General features: G+C 45.4%; 1 protein-coding gene across 10 annotated transcripts in view; it reads right to left on the bottom strand.

Moving 5' to 3' along the window:
• The window catches only part of LOC110499983 (membrane-associated guanylate kinase, WW and PDZ domain-containing protein 2), a 263,199-nt gene that overhangs the window by 182,067 nt on the left and 66,438 nt on the right, over positions 1 to 14,694 (bottom strand). For 8 of the 10 annotated variants that reach the window (XM_036957236.1, XM_036957235.1, XM_036957237.1 and 5 more), the window contains exon 2: positions 7,816 to 7,932. In XM_036957236.1, the coding sequence (XP_036813131.1) occupies positions 7,816 to 7,932 (117 nt within the window). Of the gene's footprint in view, positions 1 to 7,815; positions 7,933 to 9,806; positions 10,116 to 14,694 lie in introns of those variants that run through there. The other 2 variants (XM_036957233.1, XM_036957234.1) reach the window with 2 other exon arrangements.

Raw genomic sequence — 14,694 nt, 5'->3', positions numbered from 1 at the left:
GGCAGCTCCTTCAGGGTTATCTTTGGTCTCTTTGTTGCCTCTCTGATTAATGCCCTCCTTGCCCGATCTGTGAGTTTTGGTTGGCGGCCCTCTCGGCAGGTTTGTTGTGGTGCCATATTCTTTCCATTTTTTTATATTTTAATAATGGATTTAATGGTGCTCCGTGGGATGTTCAAAGTTTCTGATCTTTTTTATAACCTAACCCTGATCTGTACTTCTCCACAACTTTGTCCCTGACCTGTTTGGAGAGCTCCTTGGTCTTCATGGTGCTGCTTGCTTAGTAGTGTTGCAGACACTGGAGCCTTTCAGAATAGGTGTATATATACTGACATCATGTGACAGATCATGTGACACTTAAATAAAGTCCACCTGTGTGCAATCTAACTAATTATGTGACTTCTGAAGGTAATTGGTTGCACCAGATCTTATTTAGGGGCTTCATAGCAAAGGGGGTGAATACATATCCACCCACCACTTTTCCATTATGACTATTTTATTTTTTAAACAAGTCATTTTTTCAATTTCACTTCACCAATTTAGACTATTTTGTGCATGTCCAATTACATGAATTCCAAATAAAAATCCAATAAAAATCCTGGTTGTAATGCAACAAAATAGGAAAAACGCCAAGGGGGATGAATACTTTTGCAAGGCACTGTACGCGTATGGGTGAGGTAGTTTTTAAAAATGGATATAATTATTTATTACAATAAACACAACGAAGGGGTAACATTAAAGTATTAGAACATGAAGGACAAACAATACAGCATCAAGACACTATCAAACATGTATCAGTCTTTCCGCAACAGAGCCATCCTTGTGTGTGAGGGAGCGTGTGCATGATAGTGATATAAAATGTATGTCATATAAGTCGTTTCCTTTTTCATGATCACAATCTGGTGAAACCCGAACCCTCCAAGATCCCCAATAGCTGTCCCTCAACCATTCCAGACCCCTCCCACAGTCCCCCCAGGAAGAAAAAACTCCCCCGATTAATTCCATTCCCCACCCCCAAGAACCCCACAATGCACAAACAACCAAGGTAATGAACTAAAGAGAAAAAAGGAAGACAGAAGAAAACAGCAAACAAAGCAAAAAAATAAAACATAATACATTTAAAACAAAGGACATCAAGGACAACTGGAATCATAACAGCAATGCCAACTGTATATGTTTGTGTGCATGTCTGGCACTATTATGTGTGTGTTCTTGTATGTGTTTATTTGAATGAGAGTGTGTGTATATGCACGTGTACAAACACCTGCACGGCATCAGCCTCAAGCAAACCGGCATTAGTTGTAAAAACACTGCCACTTAGTGTCATTCAAATGTACTTCTATTGTGTTTTATTTGGACTTTTTTCTCCCTTTATCTTTTGACCATCATTCTCTCTCACACACAGCAACTCCACTCCCACTTGTCTCCAATTCCACATACCCACCCTCAGCTTCCCTCAGCCCATCCCATCTATCTCTGCTGGCCACCCACTTCGTGTTTCTACGCAACACTTATCTTTCAACTATGCTATGATGTTTAACGTACAATTTCAATCTATCTAATTGAATAGAATCTACAGATTGCATGTGGAACATAAATACTTTTACTGAGAATACTAGTATATTAGTAATTGACTGACCAGGTCTCTCTAGATCTCCTAACAGTACTATTTCTGGGGTCAATTTTAGATCAATGCTATGCATTTTCAGCCATTCCTGAACCTGAGACCAGAAACAGGCTACCTGAGGACAATACCAAAATAAATACTCTATTGATTCTGTATCCTCACAACAAAATCTGCAGAGCTTCGATGATTTTATGCCCCAAATATTCAACATTTTGTTGGTGGCAAGAATTCCATATAATAATTTTAGCTGAAAAGCACAAAGTCTTGAAACTTGCGTTGTTTTATATATCAACTCATACACCCTGTACCATGGAATCGGTACATCAAAAATCTCTTCCCAACTATTTTGCAATCTGTATGGCACAGTTGTCAACATCCTGGTCCTCAAATTAAGCTGGTATACTTTCCTATTTATGATATTTTTATTCCTCTGCCAGTTTTGATCCTTTATAATGGGCATACAGACAAGTTCTCTACCTCCTACCGCTGCCACCCTACTCTGTTCCAGCTCTCGTTGGTGGTAGGAAGAGTGGACCAAAGCGTAGTAAGTGTTCATGATACCTTTTATTTAAAAAAAAAACACTTAAACAAAATAACACCGCGAAAATAAACAGTTCTGTCAGTCACAGACACAAAACAAGATCCCACAAAACCCAAAAGGAAAATGACAACTTGTATATGATCCCCAATCAGAGACAACGATAGACAGCTGCCTCTGATTGGGAACCACGCGCACACAAACACACACACACACACACACACACACACACACACACACACACACACACACACACAACGGCCAAAAACAAAGAAATAGAAAACATAGACTTTTCCACCCGAGTCACACCCTGACCTAACCAAACATAGAGAATAATGGGGATCTCTAAGGCAAGGGAGTGACAGCCTCCTCCATTTTTGGGGCAATGCTGTAATCAATTGGTTGTCCTCTTGGATTGACCAGACCTTCCTGTACAATTCTGATAACTCCATGAAGGACATAACTCTACCATTACAATGTACAATATAATTTAAGAACAAAATACCCTTTCCAAACATCTTTCCCATAAATACAGGTATTTTATCAACCAGCACATTTGAGTTCAGCCATAATATTTGTTGTAATATTTGTTCTATCGTTTCAGGGGGATGAAATGTAAGTTGTAGCCAGCTCTGCAATGCTTGTTTGATAAAGACAGATACTTTGAAAAAAGTATCATTTTCAATTAATCGAAAATGAGACATGGCAAACTGCACAAAGGCAAAAAGGCCATTTTTAAACAAAGCTTTTCTTATTAATCTACTTGAGAACAATTTTGGGTTCAAATAAAACGTTTGAATGAGTGAAGCTTTTAGAGAGAGGTTTAGTGCTTTTATATTTAATAATCTCAACCCACCCAATTCATATTCATTATATAGATAGGCTCGTTTTATCTTGTCTGGTTTAGCGTCCCAGATAAAGTGAAATATTTTTTGCTCATATGATTTGAAAAAAGAATCATCAGGAGTAGACAGTGCCATAAGTAAGTGAGTAAACTGAGATGTGACTAAGGAGTTAATCAGGGCATTTTTCCATAAATAGACAAGTATTTACCTCTCCATGGTTGCAGGATCTTGTCTAGTTTTACAAGTTTGGGTGAGGTTGTTAGTAACAGGTCTATTGGTCTGTCACTCTCATCCCATGAGGTGTGTCATCTCTCTCTCTCCTTTCCCACACTCCCCCACCCACTTCCACTGGGCCTGTCCCTCCTCTGTCTCTCATCTGTCCATCTCTCTCTCTCCTTTCCCACACTCCCCCACCCACTTCCACTGGGCCTGTCCCTCCTCTGTCTCTCATCTGTCCATCTCTCTCTCTCCTTTCCCACACTCCCCCACCCACTTCCACTGGGCCTGTCCCTCCTCTGTCTCTCATCTGTCCATCTCTCTCTCTCCTTTCCCACACTCCCCCACCCACTTCCACTGGGCCTGTCCCTCCTCTGTCTCTCATCTGTCCATCTCTCTCTCTCCTTTCCCACACTCCCCCACCCACTTCCACTGGGCCTGTCCCTCCTCTGTCTCTCATCTGTCCATCTCTCTCTCTCCTTTCCCACACTCCCCCACCCACTTCCACTGGGCCTGTCCCTCCTCTGTCTCTCATCTGTCCATCTCTCTCTCTCCTTTCCCACACTCCCCCACCCACTTCCACTGGGCCTGTCCCTCCTCTGTCTCTCATCTGTCCATCTCTCTCTCTCCTTTCCCACACTCCCCCACCCACTTCCACTGGGCCTGTCCCTCCTCTGTCTCTCATCTGTCCATCTCTCTCTCTCCTTTCCCACACTCCCCCACCCACTTCCACTGGGCCTGTCCCTCCTCTGTCTCTCATCTGTCCATCTCTCTCTCTCCTTTCCCACACTCCCCCACCCACTTCCACTGGGCCTGCCCCTCCTGTCTCTCATCTGTCCATCTCTCTCTCTCCTAGCACCACACACTTCAGTCAATGGAAGTCCAAGGCCATGCAGCTCCTGTGCTGCGGGAATAATGACTCACACTTCCTCTGATCATCCACTGCCAGCGCTCTCTCTTTCATTCCCCCTCCACAAACCCACCTCATGGAGTTATGGGAGAATAACACTGGTGCCCGCCTCTAACAAATAGGCCTTCTTGTACCTCTCATTTCCCTGTCCACAGAGGAGAGGCAAAATGGGCCTAATGAAATCTCCCTGGCGTGCCTTGAAGAATGTCTCTCCATTATAGATACAGACAGATGGGCTGGAACGGCATGGCTAGGGTAATACATTATGAACGCACACACGCACAGATGCGCCCACACGCAGAAGCAGACCCACACACACGCAGACCCCCACACACAAGCAGACCCACACACACGCAGACCCACACACATAAGCAGACCCACACACACAAGCAGACCCACACACACAAAAAGGCATGAGGATGCACGCACGCACACACACACTTCCAGTTACTATCACCTAAGATGGCATTTTTGAGAGCAACAGACAAATATCATGAAGACCATTAAACGAGTGAACACACATCACTGACAAACTGAAATGGTCCACCCAACCTCAGGAGGCTGAAGAAATTTGGCTTGGCACTTAAAACACTCAGATGCACAATTGAGAGCATCCTGTCGGGCTGTATCACCGCCTGGTACGGTAACTGCAGCGCCCACAACCGCAGGGCTCTCCAGAGGCCATACGCATTACCAGGGGCACACTGCCTGCCCTCCAGGACACCTACACCACCCGATGTCACAGGAAGGCCAAAAAGATCATCAAGGACAAGAACCACCCAAGCCACTGCCTTTACAACCCGTTATCATCCAGAAGGCGAGGTCAGTACAGGTGCATCAAAGCTGGCACCGAGAGACTGAAAAACAGCTTCTATTCCAATGCCATCAGACTGTTAAATAGCCATCACTAGCTCATTAGAGACTGCTGCCCTGTATACATATACTTGAGATCACTGGCCACTTTAATAATTGGAACACTAGTCACTTTAATAATGTTTACATATTTTGCACTACTCATCTCATTCAGTATGTTTTTACTTTATTCTATTCGACTGTATTTTAGTCTATGGTGCGCCGACATTGCTCGTCAGCTATTTGACTTTAAATGTGTGTGTATTGTGTGTATTGTTGTGCAATTGTTAGACATTACTTGTTAGCTATAACTGCACTGTTGGAACTAGAAACACAAGCATTTCGATACACCCGCAATAACATCTGCTAAACATGTGTATGTGACCAATCAAATTTGATGTTATGGATTAAACATCAACACATTAAACACCTCAACCATAACATCATGAGAGACAAGAACCTTGGTGAGAAACCTTATGCAGTGTCTACAGAATACTCATCTACAGTTGAAGTCGGAAGTTTACATACACCTTAGCCAAATACATCTACACTCAGTTTTTCACAATTCCTCACATTTAATCCTAGTAAAAATACCCTGTCTTAGGTCAGTTAGAATCACCAGTTTATTTTAAGAATGTGAAATGGCAGAATAATAGCAGAGAGAAGGATTTATTTAAGCTTTTATTTCTTTCATCACATTCCCACTGGGTCAGAAGTTTACATACACTCAATTAGTATTTGGTAGTATTGCCTTTACATTGTTTAACTTGGGTCAAACTTCAACAAGCTTCCCACAATAAGTTGGGTGAATTTTGGCCCATTCCTCCTGACAGAGCTAGTGTAACTGAGTCAAGTTTGTAGGCCTCCTTGCTCACACACACTTTTTCAGTTCTGCCCACACAATGTCTATAGGATTGAGGTCAGGGCTTTGTGATGGCCACTCCAATACCTTGACTTTGTTGTCCTTAAGCCATTTTGCCACAACTTTGGAAGTATGTTTGGGGTCATTGACCATTTGGAAGACCCATTTGCGACCAAGCTTTAACTTCCTGACTGATATCTTGAGATGTTGCTTCTATATATCTACATAATTGTCCTACCTCATGATCCATTTTGTGAAGTTCACCAGTCCCTCCTGCAGCAAAGCACCCCCACAACATGATGCTGCCACCCCCGTCCTGCCACCCCACGGTTGGGATGGGGTTCTTCGGCTTGCAAGCCTCCCCCTTTTTCCTCCAAATACAACGATGGTCATTATGGCCAAACAGTTCTATTTTTGTTTCATCAGACCAGAGGCCATTTCTCAAAAAAGTACGATCTTTGTCCCCAGGTGCAGTTGCAAACTGTAGTCTGGCTTTTTTTAATGGAGGTTTTGGAGCAGTGGCTTCTTCCTTGCTGAGTGGCCTTTCAGGTTATGTCGATATAGGACTCGCTTTACCGTGGATGTAGATACTTTTGTACCTGTTATCTCCAGCATCTTCACAAAGTCCTTTGCTGTTGTTCTGGAATTGATTTGCACTTTTTGCACCAAAGTACATTCATCTCTAGTAGACAGAACGAGTCTCCTTCCTGAGCGGTATGATGGCTGCGTGGTTCAATGGTATTTATACTTGCGTACTATTGTTTGTAAAGGTGAACGTGGTACCTTCAGGCATTTGGAAAATGCTCCCAAGGATGAACCAGACTTGTGGAGGTCTACAATTTTGTCCTGAGATCTTCGCTGATTTATTTTGATTTCCCATGATGTCAAGCGAAGAGACACTGAGTTTGAAGGTAGGCCTTGAAATACATCCACAAGTACACCTCCAATTGACTCAAATGATGTCAAGTAGCCTATCAGAAGCTTCTAAAGCCATGACATAATTTTCTGGAATTTTCCAAGATGTTTAAAGGCACAGTCAACTATGTAAACTTCTGACCCACTGGAATTGTGATACAGTGAATTATAAGTGAAATAATCTGTCTGTAAATAATTGTTGGAAAGATTACTTAGGACATCTACTCTGTGAATGACACAACTGACTTGCCAAAACTATAGTTTGTTAACAAGAAATGTATAGAGTGGTTGAAAAACAAGTTTTAATGTTTCCAACCTAAGTGTATGTAAACTTCCGACTTCAACTGTATATGCATTGTTGCCAATGAAACATAAACATGACTAAGTATTGAATCTCTTTTGACTGTTTCAGTCTAAATGCTATGTAGGAGCAGTGCTACACACATACACACAATCCATTAGTAGACCAACGCTCTTGAAATGCAGTGCTGGAGGGCTAGCTAGATAGTCTCCCAGCTCAGTTGACTAAAACTGGCATGGTTTTACAATAAATAGGCCTTAACCATGGTGCCCGCCTGCCTGCTGAGATTCAGGTGCTGATTACAGAATGGAGCTGCCAAGGTTCAATCTGAGACCACCCTCCGCTGAGACAGACGGCTGCAGAAGGCCAGGTTCATCCCTCCAGCCAAATCATGAAGCTAGACCATCCATTACTGAACCCAGCCAGACCAACAGAGAGTCAGCAGCTGCTGGAGAAGAAGCGGAGGCTGGGAATGTAGACAGAAGATTCAAATGCCAATGTATTTCAACAATTGGAAGGAATCTACTGGTTGTGTATCTATTGGACGTATTCCCAAATTTGCAAAGTGAGATTTGAACCAGATCTGTGGATATCTCGTAGCTAGTTTTTCCAGGTGGAATGGCCAGGAAACATAGACGATTCCGTGTGTTATTGGACAGGTAGGCTGGGGTGGATGAAGAATATCTCCCTGTGAGAGGGCGGGAGGGACACCAGGTAAGAGATTGGGGACTGGGTCAGGGGGGTTTACTCACAGGGTATGGTGCGGAGGTAGAGGTTGTCTCTAATGATCTGCTGGAGCTCGTGGTCCACTGAGGCCTTCTGGAAGCGCAGGTTGAGGTAGTGACGCAGGTCCTTGTCTATGACGCCCCCTGGAGGAAAAGACCAATAACAACTCGGTAAGGCCTAAGAGCAGGTGTCATGGTCAGGGCCAGGAGTTTGTCCTGATCACGTGACCAGCCGTACGTTTTTCCTGTGGTCTGGAAAAACTCAACAGTCAAACCCAGGATGTCACAATATTAGACAATATTAGCATATCATGCAAACAAACACCAAAGCATGGACCAGTGTGAGCTCTATCAATCAATCAATCACATTTATTTAGAAAGCCCTTTATACATCAGCAGTTGTCACAAAGTGCTTATACAGATACACAGCCTAAAACCCCCAGAGAGCAAGCAATGCAGATGTAGAAGCACGGTTCTATCGGTTCAACATCTGTCAACACAGCCGTTGGATTGGGAGTGAGGGTGTTAATTGGTGAATGAGGCAAACATGTGTTGAGAAAAATGTCTACACATCTAGACATAAATACGTAATGAGGTCTCTGGGGGGGTCTTTCTCTCCCCCTCCCTCCTTTTCCACTTCTCCCCCCATCGCAATTATGAATGGGCTAAAGCTTGCCCACTCTAAATTTGCCTCCTCAGCAGGATGGAGGGAGGGAACGAGGGAGGGGTCGAAGGGGAAGGAGAGAGGGAGGCAACGGCAAAGCTCCAGGGAGAGAGAGTGAGCGAGAGGGCTGGAATGAACACAAGTCTCACCGATACTCCACATTTGTACTACTACCATTCACTGTGTCTATCTGTCCGCCTGTCTCCCTGCCTGTCTCCCTGCCTGTCTCCCTGCCTGTCTCCCTGCCTGTCTCCCTGTCTGTCTCCCTGTCTGTCTCCCTGTCTGTCTGTCTGCCTGTCTCCCTGCCTGTCTCCCTGCCTGTCTCCCTGCCTGTCTCCCTGCCTGTCTCCCTGTCTGTCTCCCTGTCTGTCTCCCTGTCTGTCTCCCTGTCTGTCTGCCTGTCTCGCTCTGCATGTCTGTCATACCCCATATATTCCACTATTGTACCATCGAACAATCCCACGTCCACCATATACAGTGTTGACATCCACACACTCTACACATATAGCCTGCAACCACAGGAGATTGGTGGCACCTTAATTTGGGAGGACAGGCTTGTGGTAATGGCTGGAGTGGAGTATTTCCATGTGTTTGATGCCATTCCACTCGCTCCGTTCCAGATGTTATTATGAGCCGTCCTACCCTCAACAGCCTCCTGTGCCTACAATATCCTCTTGAAATATCCTCCATCTCAAGCAAACCAAGAGGGCACACATCCTTGAACCAATGGAATTCCCACTGAAACAGGATGACTGAACGGACTCGTCATTTCCATTGATAATGCTAGGAGGGAACCAGAGAGAAATGTGCCCCTAACCTTCAGCAGACACTAAAAGACAGCGATTTGGCCCAATGCCTGTCAATGATTAGGTCCTCTATCTCATATTTCAGACCCCAAGGCAACGACATTCAAGTGTTCCGTCTGTTGGAGAGCATGCGCACAGACAGACACAACGCAATCTCAATCTGTCAGCCAGAGAGCATTTTATAACGAGCGTCGAGAAGTCCGAGGAATTCATGAATAACCTACTTTTGAAGAACAAGTTGATCTGCCGACAACGTCGGAGGAATGTTTTCTCTACCGCGTTCTCCTTTCTCCCTCTCTCTCGCACCGCAACAACACTGTAAACATGAATTTGTAATCAAAACCCCCTGAATGGGGTCAGAAATAAAATCCTGTTCTGCCAAGGAAACAAAACAACCCAACTAGCCAATTGACATCAGCATGAGAAAAGAGACTATGCCATGTTAATCAAAACAGTAAAAAACAGACTGATACATACATCATTCAATGCAAAAACACACACACCCACACACACACGCACACGATACCTCTTCCCCCCCACACACATACCTAAATTCACCGACGACACAGTAAAATGCACCTCTTTGCACGGCGGCTCTCACAGTTGAGTGTTATTGGCAGCCAGCTGTGTCAGTGTCCGTTCTCCACAGGTACGTATATCTCCACAAAGAGCCCAGCCAGCAGCAGCCTCTTCCAGGCTCACAGTCAGTACAGCAGTGAAGAAACCCCTGTCCTCCAGTCTCACTCACTCTGTCTGTCTGTCTGATCCACACCACCTCTCCTGGTGCTGTTCATTTCATCCACGGTTGGGAGAGGAAGGGGAGATGAGGCAGGAGAAAGAACGAGAGAGAGAAAGAGAGTGTGTGTGAGTGAGAGAGAGGAGGAGAGAGGGAAGGGGGGGTGCGTCAGTTGGGAGGCAACAAAGGAAGCAGGCTCCGGCGGTGTGGACCTATCACAATAAGATCCCTCTTTCAATTCGTCTGTGGGATTCTAAAGTCCACCGGCTCCCCCTGTCTGTGGCTGCTGGTAGCGCAGGGCAGAATATTTTTTTCTTCCATGCCATCCTGGGTGCTCTGTACTTTGACAGCCCAGTGAATAATAATGTCAGCCTTCTGCCCGCCTCCCAAAGCAGATGCCCCTCACTGGCACCACGTGACCCGTCTGTGACCCTGCATCATTGCTCGTGACACATGAAAAAAAAAACTAAGCTGTCTGGCCCACAACATGGGCTAAATGTGATGGTGCCAACAGCTGTCATCTAATTGAATAAAAACAATATGAGCTGTGGCCAGTAATTACTGTGTATTTACACTGCGCTGTTGCATGATGGGACAAACAAACAGAATGCAAGCAGAACACTGGTGTCAGCACTTTCTCTGAACTCATTTGTCCAATCTCCCTCTTTCTAACTCTCTCCCTTGCTCTATCCGCCACTTTTTCACTCTCTCTCCTTCTCACTCTCACACACACAAACGCACACTCACACACACACCAGATAAGGACAATAATCTGCCACGTACTTCAGTAGATAGACATGGAGGGCAGGTGGATTCGCTTCCAATGTCACTGAACATTCACCTAACATTAAAACAGCATTCCTTACTATGAGCAGCACACAGATATGATCTTCTTTCAGTGTGATTCCTGATGGAAACTTGAATGGGGACAAGATACCAGGGCTGACCCTTGGGGACAGGAGGACTGTGTAAGGACTCTTAAGGACTGAAGAGTCTGCATCCTATAAACTTCACCTCTACATGTTGGTCTGTTGAGTGTGTGACCTTCAAATAACCCACTTCCAGAAGGAGGATGGTAAAGTAGGTCTTCAGTTAGGTTCACTGCAATAGCAGGTGAGTGTCCTCTCTATGGCCCAGGGCTGGTGAAGGATGACACAGCCGTGTGTGTGTGTGTCATGAGCGTGCCATGTAAGTGTGTGTGAGTGTTTGTGTATGTGTGTGTGCATGCGTGCGTGCGTGTGTGTGTGTGTGTGTGTGTGAGAGAGAATGTGTGTGTGAATCAATGCGGTGTATGAGGAGGTCACTACAGCGTTCAGTCCTCTAGTGATGAGATCAGTGTGGAGTATCTCTCTCCAGTGGGATGAGGCCATTTCTCATCCCAATCACTCTGCGCTATCATGACACGCCTGACAAGTGAGGAGGAAGGGGGGATGGGTGGAAGAGAAGAGCAGGAGAAAGGGAGGACAGGAGATATGGACAGAGAGTGACAGTCAGTGATACAGTAGTACTGAGGTAACACAGCAGCAGTAATACTGAGGTAACAGCAGCAGTAGTACTGAGGTAACAGCAGCAGTAGTACTGAGGTAACACAGCAGCAGTAATACTGAGGTAACAGCAGCAGTAGTACTGAGGAAACAGCAGCAGTAGTACTGAGGTAACACAGCAGTAGTAGTACTGAGGTAACAGCAGCAGTAGTACTGAGGTAACACAGCAGCAGTAGTACTGAGGTAACAACAGCAGCAGTAGTACTGAGGTAACAGCAGCATCAGTAGTACTGAGGTAACAGCAGCATCAGTAGTACTGAGGTAACAGAAGAAGTAGTACTGAGGTAACAGCAGCAGTAGTACTGAGGTAACAGCAGCAGCAGTAGTACTGAGGTAACAGCAGCAGTAGTACTGAAGTAACAGCATCAGCAGTACTGACGTAACAGCAGCAGTAGTACTGGGGTAATAGCAGCAGCGGTACTGAGGTAACAGCAGCAGCGGTACTGAGGTAACAGCAGCAGCAGTACTGAAGTAACAGCATCAGTAGTACTGAGGTAACAGCAGCAGTAGTACTGAAGTAACAGCATCAGCAGTACTGACGTAACAGCAGCAGTAGTACTGGGGTAATAGCAGCAGCGGTACTGAGGTAACAGCAGCAGCGGTACTGAGGTAACAGCAGCAGCGGTACTGAGGTAACAGCAGCAGTAGTACTGAGGTAACAGCAGCAGTAGTACTGAGGTAACACAGCAGTAGTAGTACTGAGGTAACACAGCAGCAGTAGTACTGAGGTAACACAGCAGCAGTAGTACTGAGGTAACACAGCAGCAGTAGTACTGAGGTAACAACAGCAGCAGTAGTACTGAGGTAACTACAGCAGCAGTAGTACTGAGGTAACTACAGCAGCAGTAGTACTGAGGTAACAACAGCAGCAGTAGTACTGAGGTAACAACAGCAGCAGTAGTACTGAGGTAACAGCAGCATCAGTAGTACTGAGGTAACAGCAGCATCAGTAGTACTGAGGTAACAGAAGAAGTAGTACTGAGGTAACAGCAGCAGTAGTACTGAGGTAACAGCAGCAGTAGTACTGAAGTAACAGCATCAGCAGTACTGACGTAACAGCAGCAGTAGTACTGAGGTAATAGCAGCAGTGGTACTGAGGTAACAGCAGCAGCGGTACTGAGGTAACAGCAGCAGCGGTACTGAGGTAACAGCAGCAGCAGTACTGAGGTAACAGCAGCAGTAATACTGAGGTAACAGCAGCCGTAGTACTGAGGTAACAGCAGCCGTAGTACTGAGGTAACAGCAGCAGTAGTACTGAGGTAACAGCAACAGTAGTACTGAGGTAACAGCAACAGTAGTACTGAGGTAACAGCAGCATTAGTACTGAGGTAACAGCAGCAGCAGTAGTACTGAGGTAATCGCAGAAGTAGTACTGAGGTAACAGCAGCAGCAGTACTGAGGTAACAGCAGCAGTAGTACTGAGGTAACAGCAGCAGTAGTACTGAGGTAACAGCAGCAGCAGTAGTACTGAGGTAACAGCAGCAGCAGTAGTACTGAGGTAACAGCAGAGGTAGTACTGAGGTAACAACAGCAGCAGTAGTACTGAGGTAACAGCAGCAGTAGTAGTACTGAGGTAACAGCAGCAGTAGTACTGAGGTAACAGCAGCAGCAGTAGTACTGAGGTAACAGTAGCAGCAGTAGTACTGAGGTAACAGCAGCAGTAGTACTGAGGTAACAGCAGTAGTAGTACTGAGGTAACAGCAGCAGTAGTACTGAGGTAACAGCAGCAGTAGTACTGAGGTAACAGCAGCAGTAGTACTGAGGTAACAGCAGCAGCAGTACTGAGGTAACAGCAGCAGCAGGAGTTCTGTAGCAGAGAGAGATCCTGGACTTAGACAAATACATGCACATAAACATGCTGAAGCAAAGGCAGGCATACACTGTCCACAGTATCAGAGAAATACAGAACATGCATGAACATTACAATATGTGCAAGGGAACCTGTAGGCATATCTACATACATCACAAAATGTCTCTTACGTTTGACCTTGACAGAAATCACTCAGGTTATTCATTTCTCTGTAGGCTATCTAGAGGCAATAGTGTTTTAGACACAGATAGAAAAGGTCACCAGTCGCCTTCAGTGGACCAAACGCCTCGAGAAACCAATATATGTGGGAAATAACTGTTCTCCTTCCACAGCAGAGTAAAGTATGGAGTCTGAGCCTGTGGTAAGCAGGTGTCATGGAAGGCCCTGGAGAGGGAACAGGCTGTGGAGGCTAAAAGTGAGGAAGGAGACAGCTGTTCCCCTCTGGGAGTTGTGAGCTCAGAGAGGTGCCTCGTATGTTACATCATTTAGACTAGCCTAGCGTTACCAGCCTGAGAGGTGCCTTTTAACCCTGGCTAGCGTAGCCTATCCTGGCACTGACTATATACCAGCCTGTTGTGTTCAGCTCAGGTGAAACCACTCAACAGTCCTCAAAAGTAGCTCTGACTGAATCCAGCAGAGATCACTGCAGGCACTGTTTCATCCTGGCATCTATTATGTAATGCTGAACACATAAAAAGTCATGGTGAATAACAGATACAGGCTTCAATAAAGAGCCTTGATGAGACAGTACTTCTCTTAAAATAACTGGGAAATGAACAAGGCCCTCTAGAGTGTGCATACTAAAGCTCAATCATACAAAATACAATCTCTCTCTCTCATTCACACACGTGCACACAAACACATGCATTCATACACACACAGCAGAAGAAAGGTGGATCTACACATTGGTGCATAGATCATTTGCATGGCTTGTCAGTGAGACGGGAGAAGGCTACCATAAAGATGTCAGTGGCATGGGCCAAGCACCCTGCTCCTCACGCAGCCTGAACAGCTTCTGTTCTCAACAACACCATTCAGTCTGCTGTCAATGTGTATGATGCACTAGATATCACCCCACACACCCCAGGGCAGCAAGAACACACACACACTGTGCAGTAATGACAGCTCTTTGTGTGTGTGTGTGTGTGTGTGTGTGTGTGTGTGTGTGTGTGTGTGTGTGTGTGTGTGTGTGTGTGTGTGTGTTTCTTTGTGTTATAAAGAGAGGGGTGTTAGCAGACAGCTGTTTATATAATTAGCCTGTAATTAGAGGGCTGCGGTCGTCTGAAACCACAGCAGTTCCACCAGGCACACTCATTTAGCTGTCTAAAGAGCACACTGTCAACAAC

The sequence above is a fragment of the Oncorhynchus mykiss genome, chromosome 21, assembly GCF_013265735.2.
Source record: "Oncorhynchus mykiss isolate Arlee chromosome 21, USDA_OmykA_1.1, whole genome shotgun sequence".
NCBI classification, from domain to species: Eukaryota; Metazoa; Chordata; class Actinopteri; order Salmoniformes; family Salmonidae; genus Oncorhynchus; species Oncorhynchus mykiss.
Note: the sequence above shows the minus strand (reverse complement) of the source record. Positions and strands in the feature narration are given on the sequence as shown.